The sequence below is a fragment of the Eleutherodactylus coqui genome, chromosome 2 (assembly GCF_035609145.1).
Source record: "Eleutherodactylus coqui strain aEleCoq1 chromosome 2, aEleCoq1.hap1, whole genome shotgun sequence".
NCBI classification, from domain to species: domain Eukaryota; kingdom Metazoa; phylum Chordata; class Amphibia; order Anura; family Eleutherodactylidae; genus Eleutherodactylus; species Eleutherodactylus coqui.
In genome coordinates this window covers 291,877,033-291,891,864 of record NC_089838.1, presented here as the reverse complement: position 1 = coordinate 291,891,864, position 14,832 = coordinate 291,877,033, and the positions used below count along the sequence as shown (strand labels likewise).

At 47.0% G+C, this 14,832-nt stretch overlaps 1 protein-coding gene across 1 annotated transcript in view; it reads left to right on the top strand.

The window, feature by feature from the left end:
* The window catches only part of LOC136610197 (adhesion G protein-coupled receptor E3-like), a 150,422-nt gene that overhangs the window by 118,189 nt on the left and 17,401 nt on the right, over positions 1-14,832 (top strand). Inside the window, exons 12-14 of the mRNA XM_066589439.1 lie at positions 11,728-11,895; positions 13,176-13,370; positions 14,113-14,348. Coding sequence (XP_066445536.1) covers positions 11,728-11,895; positions 13,176-13,370; positions 14,113-14,348 — 599 coding nt within the window. The remainder of the gene's footprint in view (positions 1-11,727; positions 11,896-13,175; positions 13,371-14,112; positions 14,349-14,832) is intronic.

Sequence of the window (14,832 nt, the reverse complement as noted above, 5' to 3'; positions counted from 1 at the left end):
TCATACACAAATTCTATTGGTCTATTTTTACCACCTAAATGAAGTACAATATGTGGCGAAAAAGCAATATCAGAATCACTGATATACAAAACCTTTACGGAGTCATTCTATGTTAAAGTGACACATCAGATTTCCAAAATTTGGCCTGGTCATTAAGGCGCAAACAGGCTTGGACACTAAGGGCTTAATAGTTTGGACTTCTATGTACACAGCACCCTCTAATCCAGTTGTGGGGAGTACCGATAGTGTGTGGGAATGGGTCCCCCCTCTACTGCTGCCTGTTTAGACACGTGGTCAGCTTTTACCATGGCACATAGAGTTAATTACTGCAATCAGAGCTAACTCTGATCATAGCAGTTACTGATGGCTGCCAAGTATCAGAAAAAGCTAATAGCCACTGGGTATGGAGCAGACTCTGCTCTCGATCCAGCTCCATCTAGAATGGGCCAGACCGAGGTGGGGGTAGCGAAATGATGGTAATCACAGTGGCATGGCTGCTCCTTTCCAATGGAAGAACACAGCCTAGAATGGAATTGCACAGTGGTAATTGGTGACCTACAATTAGGGTGCTACCCGTTAAGCCGGTAAGGGTACCGACAGAGTTGGGTGGGGAAGATGTTGATTTTTGAGCAAAAATTATAAATATTAAAATGGGAGAAATAAATATAACAGGGGTTGAACTCCATTCCCTGTGGAGCACAAAGTGTGGTACCTCATTGCAGGTGTTCAATTTGTGGAAAGGAACTCCAGTAGTTGTAAAGTAAACCATAAATACATTTAATTTCAAAGAGCAAAGGAAATTTCACATTGACTTGCTTCAAACAGTTTGCATTAAATGACTTTAGTACAGATGATTACATTTGCAGACAGACGTCCGAGCTTGATATTCGTGCGAATATTAGGGTGTTCGGGATGCTCGTTACTCGTAACGAGTACCACGCGGTGTTCCGGTTACTTTCAGTTTCCTCTCTGAGACGTTAGCGCGCTTTTCTGGCCAATTGAAAGACAGGGAAGGCATTACAACTTCCCCCTGTGACGTTCAAGCCCTATACCACCCCCCTGCTGTGAGTGGCTGGGGCGATCAGATGTCACCGGAGTATAAAAGTCGGCCCCTCCCGCGGCTCGCCTCAGATGCCGTGTGAGTTAGCTGAGGGAAAGTGCTGTTCTATTGGAGTTGCTGTAGGGAGAGTGTTTGTAGTGAGTGTAGGCTTCAAGAACCCCAACGGTCCTTCTTAGGGCCACATCTACGTGTGTGCAGGCTGCTGTTAGCAGTGGAGACATTTTTTTTTCTCAAAATCGGCAGTGCAGAGCATTGCACCCGGTATTAGGGACAGAAGTGGTGCTTAGGCAGGGAGAGTGTTAGGAGTGAGTGTAGCCTTCAAGAACCTCAACGGTCCTTTCTAGGGCCACATTTAACTGTGTGGAGTACTGTGCAGGCTGCTGTTAGCTGTGTTGCTTTTTTTTTTCTCAAAATCGGCGGTGCAGAGCATTGCACCCTGCATTGATACTACAGGCACAGAATTGTGTAGGCAGGGCCACAACACAGTTATTAGTCATTGAATAGACGCAGTGGGCCTTTTCTTTTTTAACAAAAGGGAAAATAGTATATTTGCCCTGCCTCTGTCAGTCCTAAGGGCTCTGGGTACGTGTGTGCTGCGTGGAGAACGTAAAAAAATCAGACGCAACCAGCTACGGTTGAGTGCAGCCTTGCGCCAATTTCTTTCCTGCCTGGGAAATACCTGCTCTGCCACAGTTAATAACTCTGCAACAGTAAAGTTCTGTGACACTTTTGCAGGGCTGCAACACAGTTATATTAGTCATTGAATAGACGCAGTGGGCCTTTTCTTTTTTAACAAAAGGGAAAAAAGTATATTTGCCCTGCCTCTGTCAGTCCTAAGGGCTCTGGGTACGTGTGTGCTGCGTGGAGAACGTAAAAAAATCAGACGCAACCAGCTACGGTTGAGTGCAGCCTTGCGCCAATTTCTTTCCTGCCTGGGAAATACCTGCTCTGCCACAGTTAATAACTCTACAACAGTAAAGTTCTGTGACACTTTTGCAGGGCCACAACACAGTTATTAAACTTATTATTCATTCACTAGAGGCAGTGGTCCTTTCCTTTTAAAAAAAAGTTAAAAAATTATATTTGGCCTGCAGGCTTGCGCCAATTTCTTTCCTGCCTGTGAAATCAAATCACTGGTAATACAGCATGCTGAGGGGTAGGGGTAGGCCTAGAGGATGTGGACGTGGCCGAGGACGCGGAGGGCCAAGTGAGGGTGTGGGCACAGGCCGAGCCAGTGCGGTGGCCAGGGGTAGAGGCAGGGCCAGACCGAATAATCCACCAACTGTTTCCCAAAGCGCCCCCTCGCGCCATGCCACCCTGCAGAGGTCAAGGTGCTCTACGGTGTGGCAGTTTTTCACAGAGACGCCTGACGACCGACGAACAGTGGTGTGCAACCTTTGTCGCGCCAAGATCAGCTGGGGAGGCACCACCAACAGCATGCGCAGGCATATGATGGCCAAGCACCCCACAAGGTGGGACGATGCCCATTCACCACCTCCGGTTTGCACCACTGCCTCTCCCCCTGTGCCCCAACCTGCCACTGAGATCCAACCCCCCTCTGAGGACACAGGCAGTACCGTCTCCTGGCCTGCACCCACACCCTCACCTCCGCTGTCCTCGGCCCCATCCAGCAATGTCTCTCAGCGTAGCGTCCAGACGTCGCTAGTGCCACAGTTTGAGCGCAAGCGCAAGTACGACGCCACGCACCCGCACGCTCAAGCGTTAAACGTGCACATTGCAAAATTGATCAGCCTAGAGATGCTGCCGTATAGGCTTGTGGAAACGGAGGCTTTCAAAAGCATGATGGCGGCGGCTGCCCCGCGCTACTCGGTTCCCAGTCGCCACTACTTTTCCCGATGTGCCGTCCCAGCCCTGCACGACCACGTCTCCCGCAACATTGTACGCGCCCTCACCAACGCGGTTACTGCCAAGGTCAACTTAACAACGGACATGTGGACAAGCACAGGCGGGCAGGGCCACTATATCTCCCTGACAGCACATTGGGTGAATTTAGTGGAGGCTGGGACAGAGTCAGAGCCTGGGACCGCTCACGTCCTACCCACCCCCAGAATTGCGGGCCACAGCTCGGTGGTGGTATCTGCGGCGGTGTATGCTTCCTCCACTAAAGCACCTTCCTCCTCCTCCTCCTCCAACGCAACCTCTGTCTCGCAATCAAGATGTGTCAGCAGCACGTCGCCAGCAGTCGGTGTCACGCGGCGTGGCAGCACAGCGGTGGGCAAGCGTCCGCAGGCCGTGCGGAAACTACTCAGCTTAGGAGAGAAGAGGCACATGGCCCACGAACTGCTGCAGGGTCTGACAGAGCAGACCACCACTGGCTTGCGCCGCTGAGCCTCCAACCGGGCATGGTCGTGTGTGACAACGGCTTTAAGCTGGTGGCGGCTCTGCAGCTCGGCAGCCTCACGCACGTGCCATGCCTGGCCCATGTGTTTAATTTGGTGGTTCAGCGCTTTCTGAAAAGCTACCCCCACTTGTCATACCTGCTCGGAAAGGTGCGCCAGCTCTGTGCACATTTCCGCAAATTCCACACGCACGCTGCCACCCTGCGGACACTGCAACATAGGTTTAATCTGCCAGTGCACCGACTGCTGTGCGACGTGCCCACACAGTGGAACTCTACGCTCCACATGTTGGCCAGACTCTATGAGCAGCATAGAGCTATAGTGGAATGCCAACTCCAACTTGCGCGGCGCAGTGGGAGTCAGCCTCCTCAATTATTTACAGAAGAGTGGCCCTGGTTGGCAGCCATCTGCCAGGTCCTTGGAAAATTTGAGGAGTCTACCCAGGTGGTGAGCGGCGATGCTGCAATCATTAGCATCACCATTCCTCTGCTATGCATCTTGAGAAGTTCCCTGCAAAGCATAAAGGCAGACACTTTGCGCTCGGAAACAGAGGCGGGGGAAGACAGTATGTCGCTGGATAGTCAGAGCACCCTCCTGTCTATATCTCAGCGCGTTCAGGAGGAGGAGGAGGAGCATGAGGAGGATGAGGAGGAGGGGGAAGAGACAGCTTGGCCCACTGCTGACGGTACCCATGCTGCTTGCCTGTCATCCTTTCAGCGTGTATGGCCTGAGGAGGAGGAAGAGGAGGAGGATCCTGAAAGTGATCTTCCTAGTGAAGACAGCCATGTGTTGCGTACAGGTACCCTGGCACACATGGCTGACTTCATGTTAGGATGCCTTTCTCGTGACCCTCACGTTACACGCATTCTGGCCACTACGGATTACTGGGTGTACACACTGCTCGACCCACGCTATAAGGAGAGCCTTTGCACTCTCATTCCCGAAGAGGAAAGGGGTTCGAGAATGATGCTATACCACAGGGCGCTGTCGGACAAACTGATGGTAAACTTTCCATCCGACAGCGCTAGTGGCAGAAGTCGCAGTTCCGAGGGCCAGGTAGCAGGGGAGGCGCAGAGATCAGGCAGCATGTACAGCGCAGGCAGGGGAGCATTCTCCAAGGCCTTTGCCAGCTTTCTGGCTCCCCAGCAAGACTGTGTCACCGCTCCCCAGTCAAGGCTGAGTCGGCGGGAGCACTGTAAAAGGATGGTGAGGGAGTACGTAGCCGATCGCACGACCGTCCTCCGTGACGCCTCTGCCCCCTACAACTACTGGGTGTCGAAGCTGGACACGTGGCCTGAACTCACGCTGTATGCCCTGGAGGTGCTTGCTTGTCCTGCGGCTAGCGTCTTGTCAGAGAGTGTGTTTAGTGTGGCTGGGGGAATCATCACGGATAAGCGTACCCACCTGTCAACCGACAGTGCCGACAGGCTTACACTCATCCAGATGAACAAAGCCTGGATTTCCCCAGACTTCTCTTCTCCACCAGCGGACAGCAGCGATACCTAAGCAATACGTAGGCTGCACCCGCGGATGGAAGCATCGTTCTCTCTCACCATCCAAAACGGGGACATTTCTGCTTCATCAATCTGTGTATAATATTCCTCCTCCTCCTCCTCCTGCTCCTCCTCCTGAAACCTCACGTAATCACGCCGAACGGGCAATTTTTCTTAGGGCCACAAGGCTCACTCATCTAATTTTTCTAAACAATTTTTATATGTTTCAATGCTCTTAAAAGCGTTGAAACTTTAACTTGAACCAATTTTTCGTTAGACTGGGCTGCCTCCAGGCCTAGTTACCACTTAAGCCACATTAACCAAAGCGATTAATGGGTTTCACCTGCCATCTTGGTTGGGCATGGCCAGTTTTTACTGAGGTACATTAGTACTGTTGGTACACCAATGTTTTGGGGCCCTCACCTACAGTGTAATCATAGCAATTTCTATGTTCTTCGCCTGCACTCATGGTACAGAAGTGTGTGTGGGGTTGGCCTACACTTTAGCTACATAAATGTAACTTGGGCCTTGGCTATACTGCAGCTACTGAAATGGAACTAAGACTGCGCTCCCACTATACTGCTGCTTCGGAATTGTTACTGGGGCCTGTGTAGGCTGCTACTATTACTGAAATGGAACTAAGACTGTGCTCCCCCTATAATGCTGCTAGTGATATGTTAGTGGGGCCTGTCGCTAATGCTACGGCTGAAATGTTACTAATTCTGGGCTCTGCCTATACCGCTGCTAATGGTATGTCTCTGGGGTGTGGAAACAGAGGCTTCCGAAAGACATGCTGGCGGCGAGGCCATTTCCCACCAACGCTGTTACTGTTAAGGTGCATATAACCACGGACACGTGGAGAGGACACGCAGTGCCTCCAAAACATCCCCCGCCACGGCCCACTTAATCCTGGCCACATTCTGAAAACCAACAAAATAAAACCGCGCTACTAGGTCCGCAGTCACCACCACATTACTACCAACGCGGTTACTGTTAAGGTACATATTACCAGTCTGACTGGGGCATGCAGTGTTGGCCGGAGCCCACCTGCATTAAGCACGACATTATAACCTCAGCTGTGTTGGGCAATGCAATGGGATATTTTTGTGTATCGCCGGTGGGTTCCAGGGAGCCACCCATGCTGTAGGTGCACACGGAGTTTAACCTACATGTGTCCACTTGTAAAGAACCCCAGTCTGACTGGGGCATGCAGTGTGGGCCGAAGCCCACCTGCATTAAGCACGACATTACTACCTCAGCTGTGTTGGGCAATGCAATGGGATATTTCTATGTATCGCCGGTGGCTTCCTGGCACCCACCCATGCTGTGGGTCCACAGGGAATTATAAATGCATCTGTTTCCACTTGTAAAGAACCCCAGTCTGACTGGGGCATGCAGTGTGGGCCGAAGCCCACCTGCATTAAGCACGACATTACTACCTCAGCTGTGTTGGGCAATGCAATGGGATATTTTTGTGTATCGCCGGTGGGTTCCAGGGAGCCACCCATGCTGTAGGTGCACACGGAGTTTAACCTACATGTGTCCACTTGTAAAGAACCCCAGTCTGACTGGGGCATGCAGTGTGGGCCGAAGCCCACCTGCATTAAGCACGACATTACTACCTCAGCTGTGTTGGGCAATGCAATGGGATATTTCTATGTACCGCCGGTGGCTTCCTGGCACCCACCCATGCTGTGGGTCCACAGGGAATTATAAATGCATCTGTTTCCACTTGTAAAGAACCCCAGTCTGACTGGGGCATGCAGTGTGGGCCGAAGCCCACCTGCATTAAGCACGACATTACTACCTCAGCTGTGTTGGGCAATGCAATGGGATATTTTTGTGTATCGCCGGTGGGTTCCAGGGAGCCACCCATGCTGTAGGTGCACACGGAGTTTAACCTACATGTGTCCACTTGTAAAGAACCCCAGTCTGACTGGGGCATGCAGTGTGGGCCGAAGCCCACCTGCATTAAGCACGACATTACTACCTCAGCTGTGTTGGGCAATGCAATGGGATATTTTTATGTACCGCCGGTGGGTTCCAGGGAGCCACCCATGCTGTCGGTCGACAGGGACTTCACAATAGGGAGTTGTACCTGCCTGTGTCTATGAATTAAAAAGCCCGGTCTGACTGGGGCATGCTGAGACACCTTGACAGAATGAATAGTGTGTGGCACATAGGTTCCCCATTGCTATGCCCACGTGTGCAGCTCCTGATGGCGGTGGCACAGGATTCTATTTCTCATTGCTTCTGTACAGCATTGCGGGCTATCGCCCCGCCCCTTTTAAAGAGGGTCGCTGCCTAGCCGTGCCAACCCTCTGCAGTGTGTGCCTGCGGTTCCTCCTCATGGCAGACGCACTTCTAAATAGACATGAGGGTGGTGTGGCATTAGGGCAGCTGAAGGCTGCGCAGGGACACTTTGGTGTGCGCTGTGGGGGGGGGAGGGGGGCAATTGGGCAGCATGTAAGCCAGGAGACGTGGCAGTGGAGTGTCATGCAGGCAGTGATTGTGCTTTGTTGGAGGTAGTGTGGTGCTTAGCTAAGGTATGCCATGCTAATGAGGGCTTTTCAGAAGTAAAAGTTGTTGGGAGGGGGGGGGGGCCCACTCTTGCCGCTATTGTGGCTTAATAGTGGGACCTGTGAACTTGAGATGCAGCCCAACATGTAGCCCCTCGCCTGCCCTATCAGTTGCTGTGTCGTTCCCATCACTTTCTTGAATTGCCCAGATTTTCACACAAGGAAACCTTAGCGAGCATCGGCGAAATACAAAAATGCTCGGGTCGCCCATTGACTTCAATGGGGTTCGTTACTCGAAACGAACCCTCGAGCATCGCGAAAAGTTCGTCCCGAGTAACGAGCACCCGAGCATTTTGGTGCTCGCTCATCTCTGCTTCTAAACTTTTCTCAGGAGAGTGGTACAAAACACTACATTTGTACACTTTGCCTTTCCTTCCAGCTTCTCTCCCTGTCTTGGACTATTGATTAGTGTCCTTTCTTTCCTTGTTTCCTCCTCTTTTCTTAATTCTCCTTATTCCTCTCTCTCTCCCCTTTTTACCTTTGCTAAACAGTTCCTGATTTTGAGTACTCACTCTTAAGATGTTTCTCCTTCCCACTGCACTACATTGTGGGAGGAGAGTTTCTCCCATGTTGATTACATCATAATGCTCCTATCCGGGCACATGACAGACACCTTTATGTAAGTTTTCTCTATTTATATGCATGTATGTGTATTAATTTATTATGTATGCTTGACAAAGGCACGATTCTAAAATGCCGAAATGCGTAGCATTGAAATAAAAACTTTATGTATTGCACTATCATGTATTAGTGCAACTTTGGACCTTTGGAGCACGGTGCCTTTTTATGCAATTAACTTCCCACTGCACTGGCTGCTCTGCGATTACTTTGCAGAGGTTTCCTTCTTCTTTCCGGTCTCCTTCAGACTTCTCTAATCTGGCTAGCCTGGCTTAGGCTCCGCCCACTCCTCCTTTTGTTCTGTTACTCTAGCTCCTCCCCACCAAGACGATTGTATTCTACCAACCACAGGCCCTCTTTTCTTGCTGAAACTGGCTAACCACTCCCCCGGATGTTGCTAGGTTACCACAACTCACATCAGACAGTGAGGCATGGAACAACACGCCAAAGCATGAAAACTTTACATTTTTAACACACAACAATAAACATGATTTAACCTTTGATAACTGCAGAAGTGCAGTAGTATCCAACTCTGGGATACTACATGTACACACTTCAGAAACGCAGGAGATTTATAGTCGTTCAGTGGTCCTTAAGTGGTTAGGGAATGATGATTGGTTGCTATGCACAGCAAACAGTTTTTTAGAGTTTCAATAATAAATGCCTATTGTATAGTATATGATAAAATAAGATGCTTTGTGATTCAGCATAGTGATAATTTACTTGCGTGGTGGATCCAGAATGGTTTTGAAACAACAAAAACCACGGAACAGCAAGCTAATTAGGCAAGTAAACAACTTGACCAATGACGTAACAGGAAAGAACCAGGACATCAAGAGCTGCAGAGACCTCGGAAGAGCATGAGGCCCAAACTCAAAAATACAGGAAAATTGCTAGTGCATCAGAAACCATGGAATAGTGTGAGGCCAGACTTCAAATATTGCCAGAAAGAGCCAGTATATGAAGGGCTGCAGAGACCCCAAAACAGTATGAGACCAAGGTGCAAGGTTGGTGTCCCACAAGATGAGATATTTGTTACCTTTCCAAACTTTCCAGACTTTTACAAATTTACTTTATGGTAGATGGGCAATGCCAAGTACAAGAGGGATGTTCAAAAAGTATCCAACCTTTATTCATAAAACAATTTGTATTCAGATACAACAATCTTACACTAATCTCCTTCAAAGTAGTCCCTTTGGCAGCCAGACATTTCTCCCAATGCTTCTGCCACTATCGGAAGCAGTGCTTAAATGCCTCTTTTGAGATGGCATAGCTGGTCTGTCGTATTCTGCATGATGTTCTCTCTGGACTGAAATCTGGTTCCTTTCAGGGGCATTTTTAGCTTAGGGAAAAGCCAAAAGTCACATGTCGGGAGAGTAGGGAGCCTGACAAAGCACAGGTGTGTTGTGTTTGACCAGGAAACTCTGTATCAAATGTGAAGAATGGGCGGATGCATTATTGTGATGGAGATGCCAATAGCCCACTGCCCACAAGTCCATCCGTTTGCATCTCACAGTGTTACGAAGGTGACACAGAACTGATTGGTAGTACTTCTTGGTGATGGTTGTGCCATGTGGTGTGTACTCATGATGAACCATGCCACTGGAGCCAAGGAAGATGGTCAGCATGACTTTGCCATTGCTGCAAACCTGCCTTGCTTTTTTTGACCTTGGGAATGTTGAATGCTTCCATTGTGGTGACTGCAACTTGGTTTCTGGGTCGTACTCATAAACCCAGAACTCGTATAAGCTAGTTATATTAACAGGACCCTGCATCTTAAAAGAGTATAGTGATAATTATTATGTTATGCCAACTGTATGCATGCTATGTATGGGTAAAACATCTTGTGTGCACATAGGGTCAGATGCAATGTGTCCAGACACTGTAACGCATCCTTAGCAGGAGAGGAGCTTAGTCTACTTATACAAGTTTGTTAGCGCCACTATAGTCTGACGTGGGGTGGTACTGATTGGAAGAGAGCTGCTGTTGCAAGGAAAGAGCTATGTGCCTTATCAATAGAGGAATCGGGAACAGCTGGTGGAGTCCAGAGGATGGAAGCCTCTGAGAAAATGGCAAGCCAAATAATGCACAAACTGACAAGTGAGTTGTAAAGTAGGGCGCAAGCTACCAAGAGGCTACCAGCGAGATCCTGTGATTTTTTTTTTTTTTAACTCGCTTTTTGAACAATATACCATACAGTATATCAATAGAAAACTTAGCATACCTCATCATTTTTTCAAGCTTAGGGAGAATTACACAGGTACATTATTTACAACTGACATATAAGTACAATACATTAGTGTGTTAGACTACGGTGTCAGTAGAATTTGCCAGTTGGCGCCGACATTATCGACCAGTCCTAGATACAGCTCTATCCAATAAATAGCAAATCCTGTGTGGAAGTTGTGTCTGTCAAGCCACACCACCTCCCCCACACCTTATGGGATTTTCCCGGGCATTTTCTATTTTTATTGACTGTGTTCTAATATAGCAAAGGGGAATTAACAATATTTTGCCACATTGAGAGCGTTAGGGAACGTCTATCCATCCAGCGTGCGAGCCACGAACAACACCTTAGTAAAGAATATCTGATCGTGAAATTGACAGTGCTCCTCATCCCAAACACTGATTCTGTGATTTAATACCGAGTGGCGAATCACCATTTCAGGGGAACTCTGTACCAATACACAGGTGAATGAATATCCCCCACACCATGGGCTTAGACACAATTGACCCACCTACTGTGTGAATTCAGGGTCCTACACCACCAGTTAAAGTGTAACGAACAAGCATAGTGTCTCTTTGTCAGCGTAAGTAAAGTGTAAGAAAATATGACCCAAACTGACAAATGAGATGTCATACAGTGTGCCCCACAAAAAATTGATGCAGTAAGAAATTCAACTGGCAACACAAGGGGGTCAAATTGCAGAAATACAACTTCATTAACGCAGAGGTTCATAGGCTTATTAGTTACAGTTTCTTGGTGATTAATGTCCAATGAAAGCATTCTTGTCGCCTTAGATATTACAGCAATTTCAGAAAAGGTTCAGTAGGCCCACTTAAAAGTCTAGGGGTGCTATATTATGGCTCCTCGGAACTCTGAGGTTGAACAGAGCCATAACTCGCTCGTGTATACTACATGAGCTCTAATGTTTAATTACTTTTGTATTAAAGCCTGCCCTCATGTTTGACATATAATCACATTGAAGGATTTTCCAATTTAGCCCAGAGCATTTCGATGGTCTTCAGTGAAGATCTGCTGTAGGTGATCATAAATGATTGTTGGTATCTTCATAGCCTGGAGAGAACAAACTGCTGATATTGCAATGAAGAAAGGATTCTCTGTCTTGGAGCTAGCCGTGGTCATTGAATGGGAATAAAAGTATTCCTTGTAGAGGTTCATGCAATCCATAGAAAAGGGGCAAAGGTCCCCTCAGTAGCTGCATGTATTAACTGGGCCTATGTCTAAACTTTTGCTGTACAATGAAGTTCCGTACATACGTATCTGGTGCACTAAAATTATTTTCTTGACTATTATTGGACCATAATCCATTAAAAACAGTTGTGAGATTTTTTTTTTTAAATGTCTAACCTTTTACCTCTATTTTCACATATAGGCTGTAAAACCATTTCACAATTTGCGGTGTGTATTTTGGGACATAAAGAAGGAAATTTGGTCAACCCATGGTTGTAGAACTGAGCAGTTAGATGGAGAGAACCGTACACATTGTATCTGCACACATCTCTCCACCTTTGCTGTCATCATGGCACCCACTAAAATTCAGGTGAAGTACATATGATGTTGACTCACTACCTATTTATTCTTATATAGAAGTAATTCCACTGCACTTGGAAATCAGACAATAATATGTAATGGGGTACAAGATCCAGGGGCATAGCTATAGGGAATGTACCTGGTTGGTCCCTGGCTTTAAAGGGGTTGTCCTGCGAAAGCAAGTGGGGGTATACACTTCTGTATGGCCATATTAATGCACTTTGTAATATACATCGTGCATTAAATATGAGCCAAACAGAAGTTATTCACTTACCTGCTCCGTTGCTAGCGTCCTCGTCTCCATGGTGCCGTCTAATTTCAGCGTCTAATCTCCCGATTAGATGCGCTTGCGCAGTCCGGTCTTCTCCCTTCTGAATGGGGCCGCTCGTGCCGGAGAGCTGCTCCTCGTAGCTCCGCCCCGTCACGTGTGCCGATTCCAGCCAATCAGGAGGCCGGGAATCGGCAATGGAACGCACAGAGCCCACGGTGCACCATGGGAGAAGACCTGCGGTCCACCGTGGGTGAAGATCCCGGCGGCCATCTTCGCAAGGTAAGTAAGAAGTCACCGGAGCGCGGGGATTCGGGTAAGTACTATCCGGTTTTTTTTTTTAAAGCCCTGCATCGGGTTTGTCTCGCGCCGAACGGGGGGGGCTATTGAAAAAAAAAAACCCGTTTCGGCGCGGGACAACCCCTTTAAGAAGACTCCCCACCACCTAAGAAGACACCATAAATGCAGATGATTGGTAGGGCCCAGGAACTGTAAGTTTTATGCTTGGACAGACCTTGCAGTATGACCAACCAATCATTCCCTTGTCTTCTCATATGATTACCTTTTCTTTTTGTTCACCTCAAAATACTTCCTCAGCCAAATCACCCAAGCATATGTAATCTGAACTGGGGATTTAATAATCTTTTGCTAACTATCCTATGTTTATGGTCAGCTTATTATTATAGTTTATAAAAACAATGTACATGTCATTCTTCTAGTAGGAAATCGTGAGCTAAAAAAATTACCACATATGAGATTCAAAATATACATAAATATTTTCAAATAAGGACTAACACCACTCTTACATATGATCTAGTTGAAGATCATACATGCCAAGTATAAATCATGAACTACTTGGAGTCAATAAACTCATCAGAATATAATGAACACATAGGAAAATGATATAATGTCCTGTAGATGACTAGCATTTGCAAGGCTGTTCAAGTACAATTCTCTGTATCTGGGGGAGTACTGTAGCTTACACTGTCACTTCTAATCCCTTGTTGTTTTCTCAATTACAGGTGGATGTTGGCTTAAAACTTCTCTCTGTTATTGGTCTCAGTTTATCTCTTGTCTGCTTGTGTCTTTCCTTTCTCACCTTCATCCTCTGTCGGTCATTGAGAAGTGCTCACACTTCTGTTCTAACAGTTCTTTGTGGATGTCTCTTCTTGGGCCAACTTCTCGTCTTGGTGGGTCTTCAACAAACCTCAAATAAGGTAACTATGGTTTCAAGTATTTTTGAATTTCTGCAAGTCTTCTACAAACAATGGTGGTGTCACTTTTTTCTCCATCAGGTCTCAGTAAGACGTCAGTTCATTGTCTGTTTATAGTTACTTTGAAGAGGTTTCCAGGATTAGAAAAGCATGGCTGAAGTCTTCCAAAAAGAATGCCAAGCCTGTCCACTAGTTGTGTGTTGTATTGTAATTTAGACCATTCACTTTAATGGAGCTGAGCTGCAATACCAGACACAAACAGAAGAAAGCAGCCATGTTTTCCTAATCCTGGACAACCTTTTGCTAACACGAAACAATCCTAAAAATCTTAAAAGGGTTTTCTGGGACTAAGACATCTGATTGGTGGGGTTCTACTGCCTAGGACCTCCACCAATCAGATGTTTGAAAAGGCATCTTTTCAGGCCTGTGACGTTACGTTCATTGGCCATGCTACCTAAGAGCAGCTCAGTCTCATTGAAGTTAATGGGATTGAGGTGCTATACCATGTACAGTGCTGGGCATTGTATGCAGTAAAGTTGCATTGGCACACATGAGTGCTGCAGCCACTTCAAACAGCTGATCGATGGAGCCTGATCTGATACTGATGACCGATCCTGAGGTTACATCATCAACATCTTAATTCTGGAAAAGCCTATTAAGATCTCACACATTCTTATCTTAGCTTGATTTAAACCTAATTCTGATTTCATTTTTCACTCTCTCATCCCTATTATCTTTATTTCAGATCCTCTGTTCGGTGATTGCAGGCAGTCTGAAATTCTTCTTCCTCTGTGCATTCTGCTGGATGTCTCTTGAAAGCATCCTTCTCTTTTTGACTGTCCGAAACCTGCAAGCTCTGAATTATATGAACTCTCAACGCTCTCATTTCCCATATATCTGCCTGGTTGGATTTGGAATACCCTCTATTATAATAATTGTCTCGGCATCATTATATCCAGATATGTATGGGGAGGAGACACAGTAAGTTCCATCACCAAATCTAGAGAAATGTAGGTTCAATAAAGCCAATAACCCTCTTAAATATCTCCAGTGGTCAATTGGGTAATAACTGAAGCCTGAAAAACTATAGATGGAGTAAATTCTTTAAAACTCAACTGCTGAAGGGGCTATGAAGTGACTATTAATTCAAGGTGATCTTAGTTTACCTTACCACTGAATGCTATACTAGAGTTGTCTTTTTACCAGATAGATGAAGTAAAGCACCTCTCTGGTCCTAGACAAGTCAAGATGGCAGCACAGCTTCTCTAACTACCTGGAGCACACCGTCTATTGGTAGTCTAAGACACTACACACTGTAATGATTGGCCAATGTTGCTCATATGAGCAAGGCCAGCCAATTATTACAGCATGTAATGTATTAAACTGCTAATGCAGAGTGTCAGGTAGTCAGAGAACCTATGCGACCATCTTGGTTTGTTCAGGGTTAAAGGGTCTCTTTAATAAA